At 32.2% G+C, this 14608-nt stretch overlaps 1 protein-coding gene across 1 annotated transcript in view; it reads left to right on the top strand.

The window, feature by feature from the left end:
* Nucleotides 1–14286, top strand: part of LOC123658872 (acetylcholine receptor subunit alpha-like 2) — a 38063-nt gene extending 23777 nt beyond the window's left edge. Inside the window, exons 5-9 of the mRNA XM_045594161.1 lie at nt 5891–6071; nt 6437–6590; nt 11276–11846; nt 12468–12660; nt 14089–14286. Coding sequence (XP_045450117.1) covers nt 5891–6071; nt 6437–6590; nt 11276–11846; nt 12468–12660; nt 14089–14286 — 1297 coding nt within the window. The remainder of the gene's footprint in view (nt 1–5890; nt 6072–6436; nt 6591–11275; nt 11847–12467; nt 12661–14088) is intronic.
* The last annotated feature ends 322 nt before the right edge of the window (nt 14287–14608 follow it).

Below are 14608 nucleotides of genomic sequence, written 5' to 3' on the forward strand. Positions count from 1 at the left end.
TCCAGTTTCAAATTACTGGATACAAAATTTTAAATATATACCGAAATAATTATATATAAACTAACTATATAAATTATAAATTATTTTTTTTAAGAAAAATAGTTTATTAAACATTATACACATACATTTTACATTTCAAAACTTAAGAACTTAATATTTACAGATAGTTTTGGAATAAATGTATATAATATCATATTTTTATTAAATATACCGAAATAATTATAAATTAATTATATATAATTATTTCGGTATATTTAATAAAAATAATTAAAAAAAAATATTTCGTCACGTAATACAATTAATATCTTTTACATATGTATATAAAGAAAATCACGTTATGAGTTGCAATGCCAGTTTGTCGTTACGTCAACTTTAATGCAAACCTCGATGTTCATGTTTCTAATTATAACAGCTCGAAACAAGTTAGACGGTACAATGCAATTTGGTGCTAGGTAATGTCCTAATGAATGTTCGCCAACTAAGTTCGTCGGGATGGGCTGTTATGCGCCAATTGCTAGACTCATACGTACAGTCGGAAGCGACTATCGAGTCGAATTGTTTACGAGGCGGGTTGTAAAAACGCTGGCTGTTTGTTCAGTGGGCCAACTACGTCAATAGATGGTAAATATGTTAGTTTGGGTTATTTTTGTGTCTTATCAGCCAATTTATATTTTAAAAGAAGATTTAATAACTTAATAATGTTTTGAAAATATTTCGACACGTTGTCAGCAACTGGCAACGATCGCGGGTTCTATATTTCTTCATATTATTATGACAAATGTCTAAGCGTTTTTGTTTATATATAAGCGTGTGTTTTCGAACTCCTAATATAGTGCTCTAGGGCTACTGGAGGCAGCTGAATATGAAGCGTTTATGTTATGATTCTATATACCAAGTAAAAAAAAACATTTTAAATGTTAAAGGAAACGTAGAATATATTTCATATGATTTTTAATTACGTAATTTTATATTCCGGTTCATAATTTGATTTGCGGATCTTTTCAGCTTTGCATTTTAATCAGTAAGAGGCAAACATTATGTCACTACTATTATAATATAAAATACAGTAATGGCCGTATACACTGAGCTAAGGCAGGCACTTGTTAAAGAGAATTATTCGAAGCTAAATCACCACGCTTCTCCACTGCAGTAAGAGAATATGCATTACACTATTATCTGGTTAATATTTCTTTAACAATATCATAAAATACATTGATAATAAATAATTGGCTAACATTATAATATTAAAACCTTATGAAGTTAAAATCTATTTTAACTAAAGTAAAATAAAGGAACTGACTGACAGCAAACCCTCAATCGTTTTAGATGTGTATATTAAAAAATATTAAAATTTATAGTAAGACACATTTGTTGGGACATATTGGACGTATTTATTTGTACTGTTAGATGTTTGTCGTCGCTTAAATTGTAACTTTTGGTTGTGTTTCATGATATCTATCTCGAATGTCATTATAATAGACTTGTGGCTGGGTGTCTATTTCCAAATAAGGTGCTACTTTGTTTACAGCCCCGATGATGCCTTTAATTCTGCAGAACATCAGCTTTATTCGGGTGTAACAAATCCCAGCCCAGGTAATAAAGTTAAATCTGATCTTAGACGGCTAAACAAACACCTTAGACGGCCTTTTAATCACAATATCTTCAATTAGCTACCGAGACTCATGAATGCTGCTACCGCTTCAACAATACCACTGTTCAATTTTGTAATTAAATTCGTTATGATAACATCCAAATTAAGATACGCAACATACCCAAATTGCGATATGATGGAGCATCTATGTGTATAAAAGTGACTCATTAGACTTTAGACTTTAACTAGAAGTTAAAAATAAAAACTAAAATAGTAGACAGTCGGCTAGTTAATTTTTATTTACAGTTTTTAAAAATTCCAATCGAATTAGAATCGATTCTGGTTGCTCTTTTCTGGATATAAATGTTGTTAAGTAAGGTTTTCAGAGATATACACTGGTAGTTACTCTCCTGATTTTCCTAAATGTGATGTGTTAATTTTTTCTTTAGAATTGGATTTATTGAAATTTATAACAGCTGCAAAAAGTTGATTTCTCAAAATAGATGTTGATAATTTTACTAATACTGTTTCGCTTATATATTATTATTTATTTATTTTAGCTACATGCCTATATTTACTAATACCTCCTTTTTCAAATGTTATTTTTATTACATTACTTACCTTTTTACTGTTTTAATCAATTTTAAATTTTTATACTCAGGTATGCAGTGTAATTCGACGATATTTGATTTCGTTTCTTTTTCTAGAACTTCAATTGTTGATGATATCTATTATTTCTCTATTTATTGTTAGTTATTTTTAATAAAGTTAAAAAAGTAGCACCTAACAAATATTTTAACATATAATTATATCTTTCTTTTTTTAATTTTAAGGTAACCTTTTTTAAAATAATATTCGCATAAATCAATGTTAGGCAAACGAAGTTGAATAAGCTGATACACGTAAAACAAACAAGCACTTAACTGTTGCAAAATACTGAGGGTATATATTTACATAAATCTATTTAAAAAAGAAATATTTATATGTATTTTAGGTGTTATGGTCAAAACACTATATAAAATGTATGTTAGAAATAGATGCTTTATTTTTACTTGTTATATTCGATTTATAAATACAATAATAACCTATAAAATCGCGAAAACTTTATGTATAAGTTATATATGTCATCGGCCAAATCAAAACACATACAAAAGTGTTTTTATTCAATCGCATTTTTTTTTAAAGATGATGATTCAAAAAAAATCTCTATGTATACACATTATTATTTCAAACGATATTAAAAATACAAACAAACTGCATAAAAACCCTTATACAATATATAGTTAAAATATAACCGCTTTGGTGTATTGGTACAAGTAGTCGCCTAAAACACCAACGGTTTGCGGGATTGATTAGCGCTCGGGATAGATATTTGTAATTGTACAAATATTCATTTCCGGTTTGGATGTGTCTGCTTGTGCTCTCTCCACCGTGTCTCGGAGAACACGATAAGCTGTCGGACCCGGTTGTTAACATAAATACCTGATAGCGATCGATACTCATAGTAGGAAATATACCCGCTAATCTGCAATGGAGCAGCGTGATAGATTAAGCTCCAATACTTATCCTCCATGTAGGAGAAAGAGGCATATGCCCCACATTGGGATGTTACAGGCTGAATGCAAGTTCAAAATACAAATGATTAGTAAACAATTTGCAAATAGTGAGACGAACATGTAAATAAACCATCCCTCTTTGTATACGAAGTCCAGTTCCAATGTTAAGTCAACAGCTAGGTAAACAAACCACGACAGCGCGTGGGAAAAACCGTCAGAAATTGTAACGCTTAAAGTTAATTGATAGTAAATATCGACAAGAAAGCGTTGGCGAATGATACATCATGTTGTGTCAAAACAGAAAGGCGACCTATTAATCATGGGCTAGATTGAGAGAGCGACGCACGTGCGACCAATCTTACGCTACGGCGGCGACTTTAGATGCGGTCTAATTGAAAGGAGTCATGGTCTGAAAATCGCTTAAGCTTGAGACGTGATTTCTTTTTTACTATCTTTAGTTTCTTTTTCACTATCGTGAGTTTCTTAAGGTTTTTGAAGTGAAACTTATAATTAATTAATTAATTAAGGGTAAAATTATAATTAATTATTATTAAGATTAAAATTAATTTTACGAATGAAACATGTAACGTTTTGATGAAAATGCAACATTTTTGTCGAACGACAGTTAATTTTATTTTTGGTAGGTACGAGTAGAGCTACCTAGCGTGCACTATAGAAACTACAAAGTTTGGCGCTGGAACGTTAATCTAAAGCTTTAGATTTCTATAAATATAAACAAGACTTAAAAATTAGTTTGCTAAAGAAGTTTTACTTCTGACTGTATTATGTTTATTGTATTAGCTGAAAATTATTTCGGACTTAAATGAATTAAATTCATAATTATTTAAGGAAAAACTCTTGCTTTTAACTTTACGTGTAGAAATATAGAATATATAACATAATTATATATCTGAAGTGGTCTTAATTTTTTAAATATTATTCTTTCTTATTAAGCAACGCTCTCATATTTACTAAATTAAAATGATTACAGCTTTTTTTCTGATAATTTTAATTTCTCCTTTTACCCTCCTAAGGGTGACTGAAACTACTATTTATTGGTTTTGTTAGTCTAACTTTAAGCATGGGAGAACTCCGATATAAACTTTTGCCCCGTATTTCATCCCTTTTCTGGATCAAACGTCATTAATGGTCGGCTCAAAGATGATGAATTAGTCAGACAAAAAATAACATTTTATTATATAAATTCAACTAAAAGTAGTAATGTGAACAAGTAACAATTTAGTAACAATGAACTTAGTTTGTTGTTGCCTATGTCATAAATATGCATATATTTTCGATATTTATACATTTACTAGCGGACCCGGCAAACGTTGTCCTGCCCAGAAAACAGCTACCAAATTTGATTGCTTACATACCGATAGCAGTGCCACCTACCGAGTCCAATTGAGAAAAAAACTACCCTATCTCCTCCCCAAAAACTCCCAAGTTGGACAAATTACAAATGCTTACAAAATTTTATAAAAATTGGTTCAGTAGTTTCGAAGTTTATCGCTAACGTAAATCGTGACACGAAATTTTTATAAATATAGATAATTATTTACCAAAATATACAAACAAAATAATTTTTAGTCAGAAAAAATACAAGCATACAACGATGTTGAATGATAAATAAGTATAATTTTAAAGTAACAAACACAATATTGTTTAAATTGTACTTTATATAGCAATTGTACTAAATTATTGTATGGAATATAGACAGCTAAGTGCACTGTATCGCATAATATCATTATGAACGCCTCGAACTATACGTAGCGCATGTCCGCCCATTCACGTATGACTTGCCACTTGACGTCTATAAAGTAACTGTTACGTATGGTAGGCAATCTTGAGATATATTATGGAATAGATAATCTTAGCATGCGAATTTTCAAATGGCCGGATTTAGACGATGGATGGGAGCATTAGATGCTTAAGCGACGTAACCTGTCTACGTACGTAGCCGTACCTTATGTGCGTTCAGAAGATAAACCGGAAAGCGGATTCGGGTTTCTTCAATCTCAACAACATTTTAGCCTATACTTTAACCAAACCGTATCGCGTTATAAATGTGTCATGTATTTCACCCAAACCAATGTCATTTATAAGAAGCAGCACTCCCTCTCAACAGAAAAATATACAAAATTGCACTATAGTTTTTATCTTTATTTATTCGTTCAAAAAAATACAAATTTAGTGCTCTTCTAGACTGAGTGCAAATTGTTTCAAACTTTCATTACAATTTGGCAAATTTCTGGGGTTTTATACACATATAACTGTTCATTATATAAGTACATATGAAAATATTGTAATAGTGTTAAATAAACAATGTTGTGAGATAATAATGACAAAATTGGTGTACATATGATTCAAGTAACATATGCTTTTTGATTGCCCTTTTTATAGCTACAATACATGTGTGATTCATATTTCTTTTAAAAAACGAGCTTGCTTTAGACCACACGACTGAAGTAAAACTTCTTTAGCAATAGGCCTTCACTGTTTCTTAGATATACGAAACGTAACTGGCTATGAGAGAATGAGAGAAAAAAAGTGTGCTCGCATCTCTCTCCCTTGCTCCATTCGCCTCGCCCGACCACACTTTTCGTGAAGCTTTTGTCACGCATTCACTAGCTTAGTTCCCAAGTCAAGCGTGTGTTAAGAAGTTTTACTTCAAAAAGTGAGTCTACGTCAGAAAATTCATCAAAGCTATTATAACTGTTCTAATTACAATATTATTTACTAGCGCTGACGGCGAGTATGTAGTGACGACGATGACGAAGGCTGTTCTACACTACACGGGCAAGGTTCTCTGGACGCCACCAGCTATCTTTAAGTCCTCCTGTGAGATTGATGTTCGATACTTCCCCTTCGATCAGCAAACGTGTTTTTTGAAGTTTGGCTCTTGGAGTTACGATGGTGACCAGGTAAGTTAAAAATTATCTTGACAAATATATCTTTTCAAATTATTTATAATCCTGTTCCTTTAAGTGTGATATTGACATGAGGTTGTTAAGCAATTGAAAAAATTAAGAATGCAAGTAAGGGTTTGTTCATACTTGTAGCTATTTGGACAATACGCGCTGTTTACCGGCTATCACAGTATAAAGAATTATAACTTAATACATTTCTTACTTTAATTTTCATTAAATCATAATCAAAAGTTCATAAATAATTATTTCTTATGATGACTTTAATATTTACTGCAATCATTTTAATAATAATATTTCATTGTATTTTAGCTGTGAGTAGTACTCGACAGACAAGTTTTATATTGTAATTCTTATTCTAGATTGATTTGAAGCACATAAATCAAAAGAAAGGCAACATGGTGGATGTAGGAATCGACCTTCGGGAGTACTACCCCTCAGTGGAGTGGGACATCCTGGGAGTTCCCGCTGAAAGACATGAAAGATACTACCCCTGTTGTCAAGAACCTTATCCTGGTATGTACAGAATGTGAATATTTTTATTATTTATTGATAATAGTACTATCATCAGGCTGAAATCCTGATACTCAAGAGCACTAAAAGCCAATCTCAATAATGAATTGTGCTTTTTCTCAATTAAGCTTACCCTCAACAGATTTGTAGCACAATTCGTATGAAGTTTATGACAAAAAATGTGTTTCTTTCTGAAATTGTGTTGTGTTTTTGTGTTTCTATTCGAATTCAAAGATTTTAGAAATTTAAAACTGGTCTATAGATTGTCAAATAAGTAAAAGCTTTGTCATTTTGCTTATTAGATATGTATTTACGATAATATTGGGTTAAGTTCAAAAACGATAAAAAAATTCTCTAATACAAGGTAAACCTTTTTTTGTAAATCAAATGAGAAATAACCTCATTTCTTATAATACCCGGCCAGTTCACATAATTGTCAGTTAAATTAGACCCTACAAAACAAGGAGACCGTATAAGTTAAGCGCTGCGTGGATCGACTAATTAATAATAAAACCTCATGTAAAAAATTAAGTTTCAAATTAATTTATATATAGCTTATTTTTTAAGTCTATTTGTATGTGATCTGATGTGATTCTTTTGATACTCTTACAAAAATACCATTCGATAATTTTGTGTGTTTGCATCAGCACCAATACAATGTTTTAGCACTTATGTATATATCTATAAGACCCCAATTCTTTTGGTCACAAATGTACATCTTTAGAAAAGACAATCCCACCAATAAATAGTACCAACGTTCGTATTTCTTAAACAAAATCCTTTAAAAAGAACGCTCTCACGACATTAATCTGTGACGTTCGTATCAGTATTCACGGCGCGTAAGTATACTTTGCGGGCATTAATAAAACAACCGTTTAACCTGTTAGACGGCGGTTGAACGCAGTAATTTAGCTAAGATAAGCATTGTCGACGTGCCGCGGTATTTACGGCTTTCGAGTTGAGATTAGGCCTGTGACGAGGCTATGTTGGCCTTTTTTATAGGGATACGTTTCGGTTTCAGTGTTGACTGAACTTATAGTATTGTTTCAATTACAATTTTGTGAGATGTCTCAATAAGTTTTGGTGTACGCTTGATGTTAAATTCACTAAACATTGATTCATATTTTTTTTTTGTTAGTTGATAATAGTTTATGTCTATTAAGAAAAGTATTAAATTTGTTTTTTAAACGTAATCCGTACTAATATTATAAATTTGAAAGTAATTCTGTCTGTCTGTTTGTCGCGCTTTCACGCCAAAACTACTGAACCGACGTAAATGAAATTCTGTACATGGATAGTCTAGAGTCTGTGAAAGGACATAGGCCATTTTTTCTGCGAAAAAGGAGTGCAAGAGGTTGAAAGTTGGTGATGAACATATTTAGGCCTATTTTTTAGGCTGTTGATTCGATATAAATAAATATGACATCCAAAGTTTGTAAAAGTTTTACCCTCATGGGTGTAAAATTACATAAGGGAATAGAGGATCAAAATTTGTATGGAAATGTGTAAGATTTATGTGAATGTTTTATAAGTTAGCGTCAGTCGTGTTGGATTCTGATGTCCAAAATGACCCAAAAGATATATTCAAAAAAATGCTGTCCAAAGTCACTATTCCACGCGGACGAAGTTGCGGGCACAGCTAGTATATTAACAGGGTTAGCAAGACCCGTCAAACGTCGTTCCGCCCTATGTTTTTTTCTCGTAATTTTATCGATTTATTATTTATTTTTTTAAATACAAATCTTGTCTTGACAAAAACGAACGCTAAAAAAGAATTCAATTTGACACAGTCTTTGGTAAGTTTTTATTTATATAGAAGTCTACTAAGGAGAAGCGTCTATCTCGACTTTGACCCAATAACTGAATTTTGAGTAATTCCAATTAATAATTTGAAATATTGACTCTTAACTAAGAAAATATGATCTAATCTTAATTAACAATACAAACACGTTGTTTACTTGAGAGAAATTTCGATTTCACTTCAGCAACTTGTAATTGCTTGTTGATGCTTGATTAACTGTTAGTGATTCGGTTAAAGGGTCAGAAATAAATGGCTTACCCTTGTAATTAACCTATAATTGTGTTATAGAAAAGGGATAAATGTGATGACCGAATCTAGTGAGTGAATGGTTTAAACTATTAGCGGCTTCAGGTTTCTAAAGTCGCTAATCGACAATATATGACCTCGATGAATTACTTGTAAGATTCTCAAGAAATTCTGAGATATTGTTATTTCCGGCAGTTTGGTGAAGCATAGCGGATTTTTTTTCTAATTTTACCAATTATTCTCCTTCTTTTTTCACAGTTTAATACAGTACTTTTGGAAATTTTACTGAATATTTAATCAATTTTAGAGAAAGAAAATTTTCCATAAGTATACAAGCATACGTCGACGACGAACGCCTTTTGCATACATCGAAGTTCATAAAGATACTTTACCTCCGTGGAATATCATCAGTTCCATAACATTATCATTTTTTTACTTCACTCTAGCGGTTTTACATCACGTTCAATGAATTTTAAAACCATTCTCGTTTATTGCTATGACTTTAAATAAAAAATAAAGTGAAACGTGTTAAAACGATCGCTTGGGTTTCATTTGACGTATTTTCACACATGTGACGAGCGTATTTTAATATCACAGAGGCATTTCTTGCATCCACAGTTCATAAAAATGTATGATGTTAAATCATTTTTCGTGTAAAGTTAATTTAAATAGTTTTTACATGTGGATTTATTTTTTCCTGTGTACAATATATTGATAAAATAAAATGTATGTTTTAAACGTTTTTAATAAAGGTTATATAGTTTTCTATATTATTAGTTCATATAATATGTAAATGGTGAGCATAAATTATAAAGCAAAGATTGTATTAAGTCATTTAAAATTTTGATTTTAACCCTTAGCTTTAGTCAGGAGTCAAAAATGACCCCAACGAAACTATTTTGCCTGATAACTTTGAGATCTAAGGCCCTGTAATCCTCGGCGCTTGAAGAATCTCACTACGTCGTGGGGTGAATGACGGATGACGGTTGCTCTAACATGCCTAGAAGCGGAGGTATGTATACACGTGGATTCAAAAACGAACCCCGACTCCGGGAATGATAGAGTACTGTATTGTTTTATCAATAAATGAAGCAAGTTTTGGTCGTTTTTTTGAACGATAACCATATTATAATATTACTAGAAGATGAAATAGATGAATCGGATCTAGAATCTATCCACGACTCCACAATACTTGCCTGTAAGAACGTAGAAGTCAATGACCCTCACGGAGCGGAAGAATTAATCTGTTCCGATGCAGAGGAACTCGAGACAGCCAAAGATGACTTCTCGAGTTCAAACTTCGAAGGAAAATATGAAAGAACACGCTTTTTTTGATCTCAAAAGAAGTTCGGGTTTTTGTTATTAAGTTTATATAAGAAAGCGATGTAAATAAAATTTTGTATGTTATCTTTACTTTTTTTAATACATAAGGGCTCTTGATGTGTACACTGTTTGAATAATTATAAAAAAAAAATAGATAGAAGATAAAACTAAAAACTGGGTAGATAATAATTTATTTAATAACAAATAAACAGAATTATTAAAAGCACATTGATGATTTTTATATGCTCCGTTACAACGCCTGTAGGGTTATGTTTGACCCCGACTCAAACTACCTACGTTATCATAACTAACGAATCCAGCTAGGGGTTAAACTGAATAATCTCGACACATAAATATTAAACGATTTTAAATTATTATAATTATATAACGTTAAAATAAAATACCGACATAATTCCTTCAATATTCTCACCAATTCAATTTGAAATTCGAATAAACAGAAATTGTTTATACTAATTGTTCGAGTTCGTATTCAAATTGCTCTGCAGCGTCTAAGTGATTGGCGACTGAATTGGGACGGTAGTAATTTGAATGTTCCGTCTGTTATTCGTTACCTAAATGTTATTCATCTCGGTTGTGTTTATTATTTAATTGTTTTTCATTTAAATCTAGTCTGTCGAGTTAATAATTACATAGATAGCTATAGAATTGTAGACTTTATAGATTTTACGTTTGTATCGTTTAGTTATTACTTAAGCAACAAGTTAATGATGGAAACGTTTTTTTGTAGATAATCTTTAATATTATTTGAATTGCTTTGTTAACTGTCACGTCTTTGAAATTATATAACGATATATACCTGTCATTTAACTGGAATAAATAAATTTTATTATTATTTATTCGTTTGTTAAAGCGATTGCAATTACCTAAGTACCTCCGTTTTTCTACTTAAAACTTGAATTTTGACTTGTGACGTATGTTCAAAAATTACATGATGATATGATATTAAAAAATGTTTAGAATTTCCTAATGAGTGGGTAACACAGAAAAAAAAATCGTACAAATTAAAAACTACATGGTGTCGTCTCCTCTAATAGATTTTCATTGTAATATGAAACTTTGAATAGTTACGGGCTTCTGTAAAGAACTCACTATAGACAGCGCCACAGTCGCTTAGACCGAATATAAAATCATCATATCAAAATTTTCGATCTAGCGAGTACATCATTCCATAGCTTAATTGGCTAGAGCACCGACACGGTCAGTCGGATCCTCGCTGGAACGGTCGATTTTTGAAATGATATAAAAATGTTTAGAAATACGTATTTTTTCACGATTTAATCTATGTACATTGTTTCAGATATATTCTTCAACATAACTTTAAGACGCAAAACACTATTTTATACCGTGAACTTGATCGTACCATGTGTCGGTATATCGTATCTCTCCGTCCTTGTCTTTTACTTACCCGCTGATTCAGGGGAAAAGATAGCATTGAGTATCTCCATCCTTCTCTCGCAAACTATGTTTTTCCTCCTGATATCCGAAATTATTCCATCAACTTCCCTTGCTTTACCATTACTGGGAAAGTATCTACTATTCACAATGTTATTAGTAGGATTATCTGTTGTAATAACGATCGTAATATTGAACGTTCACTATCGTAAGCCGAGTACCCATAAAATGGCACCATGGGTTAGAAAATTCTTTATAACCAAGCTACCGAAGCTACTGCTGATGAGGGTACCTAAGGACCTGTTGAGGGATCTGGCCGCGCAGAAGATTGCTGGTCGGAGCATGAAGAAGAATAAGTTCAAAGATGCTTTGGCGGCGGCCGAACAGACAAATTCAAACGCGTCGAGTCCTGACTCCCTACGTCATCACTTACCTGGTGGTTGTAACGGACTGCATTCTACAACAGCGACTAATAGGTACATTTTTAGCATAACTGTTCTCTATTATAAAGTGTGTTTAAATCTGAGTCTTGAACCATCTATATATCAATTACCACTATTATCGGTCTGCAGTTTTACCGCAAGAGAAACCCAAGTATTGGTACAAACATAATAATATTCCTATTAATTCTTTTAGATAAAGAACATAACATAACGATATAACAATACACTTTATTGTACACCAATACAGAAATAATACATATCAGATTGATTTTAACAGAGCATCATAAGGTGCAAAGGGCGGCCTTATCGCTGAAAAGCGATCTCTTCCAGGCAACCTAGGGGAAAAGGAGATGGTATCGTGTCGGTGTAGGTGTACAAATTGAGATATAAACGTTTGAATATATATACTTAAACACATATACAAATAGGTACATACATAAATACATACATACATACATACATACATACATACATACATACATACATAAATACATACATACATACATACATACATACATACATACATACATACATACATACATACATACATACATAAATACACACATACATACATAAGAAGCATAAAGAATTTAAGTAGTTGCGATTTCCCAGTATTTTACAACGTTTCCTAGAAGTTTTTTTAAAATCCTTTAGATTCAGTGGTCTGGTGGGAGCTCTCGGTAATCTCGGCGCTGGATACAACGGTCTACCTTCCGTCATGTCTGGACTGGACGATTCCCTAAGTGACATCACTCCTAGGAAGAAATATCCATTCGAACTAGAGAAGGCAATTCACAACGTTATGTTTATTCAGCACCATATGCAGAGACAGGACGAGTTCAATGCTGTATGTATTCATTTCGGTAGATTTTAATTAAACTTTGGATGCTTTTATAAACGTATTAATTAGCTTGTGAACCGAAGATTTATACAAGATCATTACTAATTAATAAAATTTGTAAACAGCCTTAAAAATACACAACATGTTTAAAATACAAAATTATTAACATTTTTCATTTTTAATTTTTAACATTGAACTGCTCTAGAAGCGCATGACGCGTTTTTCTTTTTAAATTGATGTAAATTTTATTTTAGGTACTTAAATTTTGTGTATATTTAAAAATTATTCATCTCAGAATAGATCAGAGCTTTCTTAGATGTACAAAATATTTTTTCCTTACCTTTTAAAAGGTATAGATTACGGTACTAGGGAATTTAAATACAATGACATCGAAATAAACTCGTGTCGTTACCTATAAATAGGTTAATAGGTATAGGTTAGTTATAAGGGATTTCAATTTCGATTTGCGGCTTTAGGGTAGATTAAACTTAGAATATATTACACATGAGATTATAATATTATAAGGATTTGTTCAATCAAATACTACTTGGGAGTATACAATTGCTTCTAAGCCAAGGCTTAGCCAAGCTTAGCCACATCGCCACGGCGCATGGCGGTTGCGATGTAACGGCACGACGCAATGCCGTATTAGTGGACGCGTAAATTGCAATGAACAATGACGTCATTCAATGAATGCGTGTGACGTCACTTGCACTTTATGATCTATGCTTAATATGGTGTGGAACTCAATGGTCCATATGTTCAAAAATAAAAACGTTTTACTCAACTTTCCGCTTTGTCACTATACCGCACCGCGTCATATGACGACGTACCGTGGTGATGTGACTGAATTATTGTAAAAAAAAAATATGTTTATATTTATTGATTCAGCCTTTTACATCTCACTGCTAAGCATAGAGATGGGTCGGAGCTTAATCCACGACGCTGCTCCATTGCGGGTTGGCGGATATATTCCTTATTATGAGTAACGATAGCTATCAGGTGTCAATGATAACAACCGGGACCGACTTCTTAACGTCCTCTCCAAGGTACGGTAGAGACATCTAAACCGGATAGTAAAATTTGTACAAATACAAATATCTATCCCGAGCGGGAATTGAACCCACAAAACACCAAAACACCAAACTGATGTTCTTATGTTTATACTAGCTGACCTGGCGAACTTCGTATCACCTTATTTTTTTCTGAAATATAATAATAACATAATATATCAAAATAAAATATAGCCTATCTTTTAAGTTGGATCGAACTGCACATGGTGTGCGAATTTTATTATAATCGGTTAAGTGGTTTAGGAGTCCATTGAGGACAAACATTGTGACACGAGATTTATATATATATTAAGATTATCGTAAGTTTTTTTTTTTTTATTATCGTTCGTCTTATATATATCGTAATTTATTATATTAACAGGAAGATCAGGACTGGGGCTTCGTTGCAATGGTTCTGGACAGATTATTCCTCTGGATTTTCACAATAGCTTCTATTGTTGGAACGTTCGCCATCCTCTGCGAAGCGCCTTCACTGTACGATGACACCAAACCTATAGATATGGTTCTGTCTTCTGTCGCACAGCAGCAATTCCTGCCGGTTGACAGTGGGGAATCATAAGGAATGACTGGGAAGACGGCATTTTTCTTTTACCTATTATCGACTTCGGATTTCTTTCGAAAGTGATCAGAATAATAGATAAGAAAGATTATAAGTAATCAAAACATGAATTATAACCATGAATGTTGAAGATCTATTCATTTACTTTATATATTTTAAAAACAAACAAAGAATATATACTTGAAACGATATTATCCTAATACATTTGTCTAAACCCGTAAGAGCCGAAGTAGGTCTCTTACGTACTTTTTATTTGACAGAATGAATAAACTTTAAACTTAAATCCAGCGTTCGGCCATTAGGAATTTAATTATATTAATAG

Source organism: Melitaea cinxia, chromosome 13, assembly GCF_905220565.1.
Source record: "Melitaea cinxia chromosome 13, ilMelCinx1.1, whole genome shotgun sequence".
NCBI lineage: Eukaryota > Metazoa > Arthropoda > Insecta > Lepidoptera > Nymphalidae > Melitaea > Melitaea cinxia.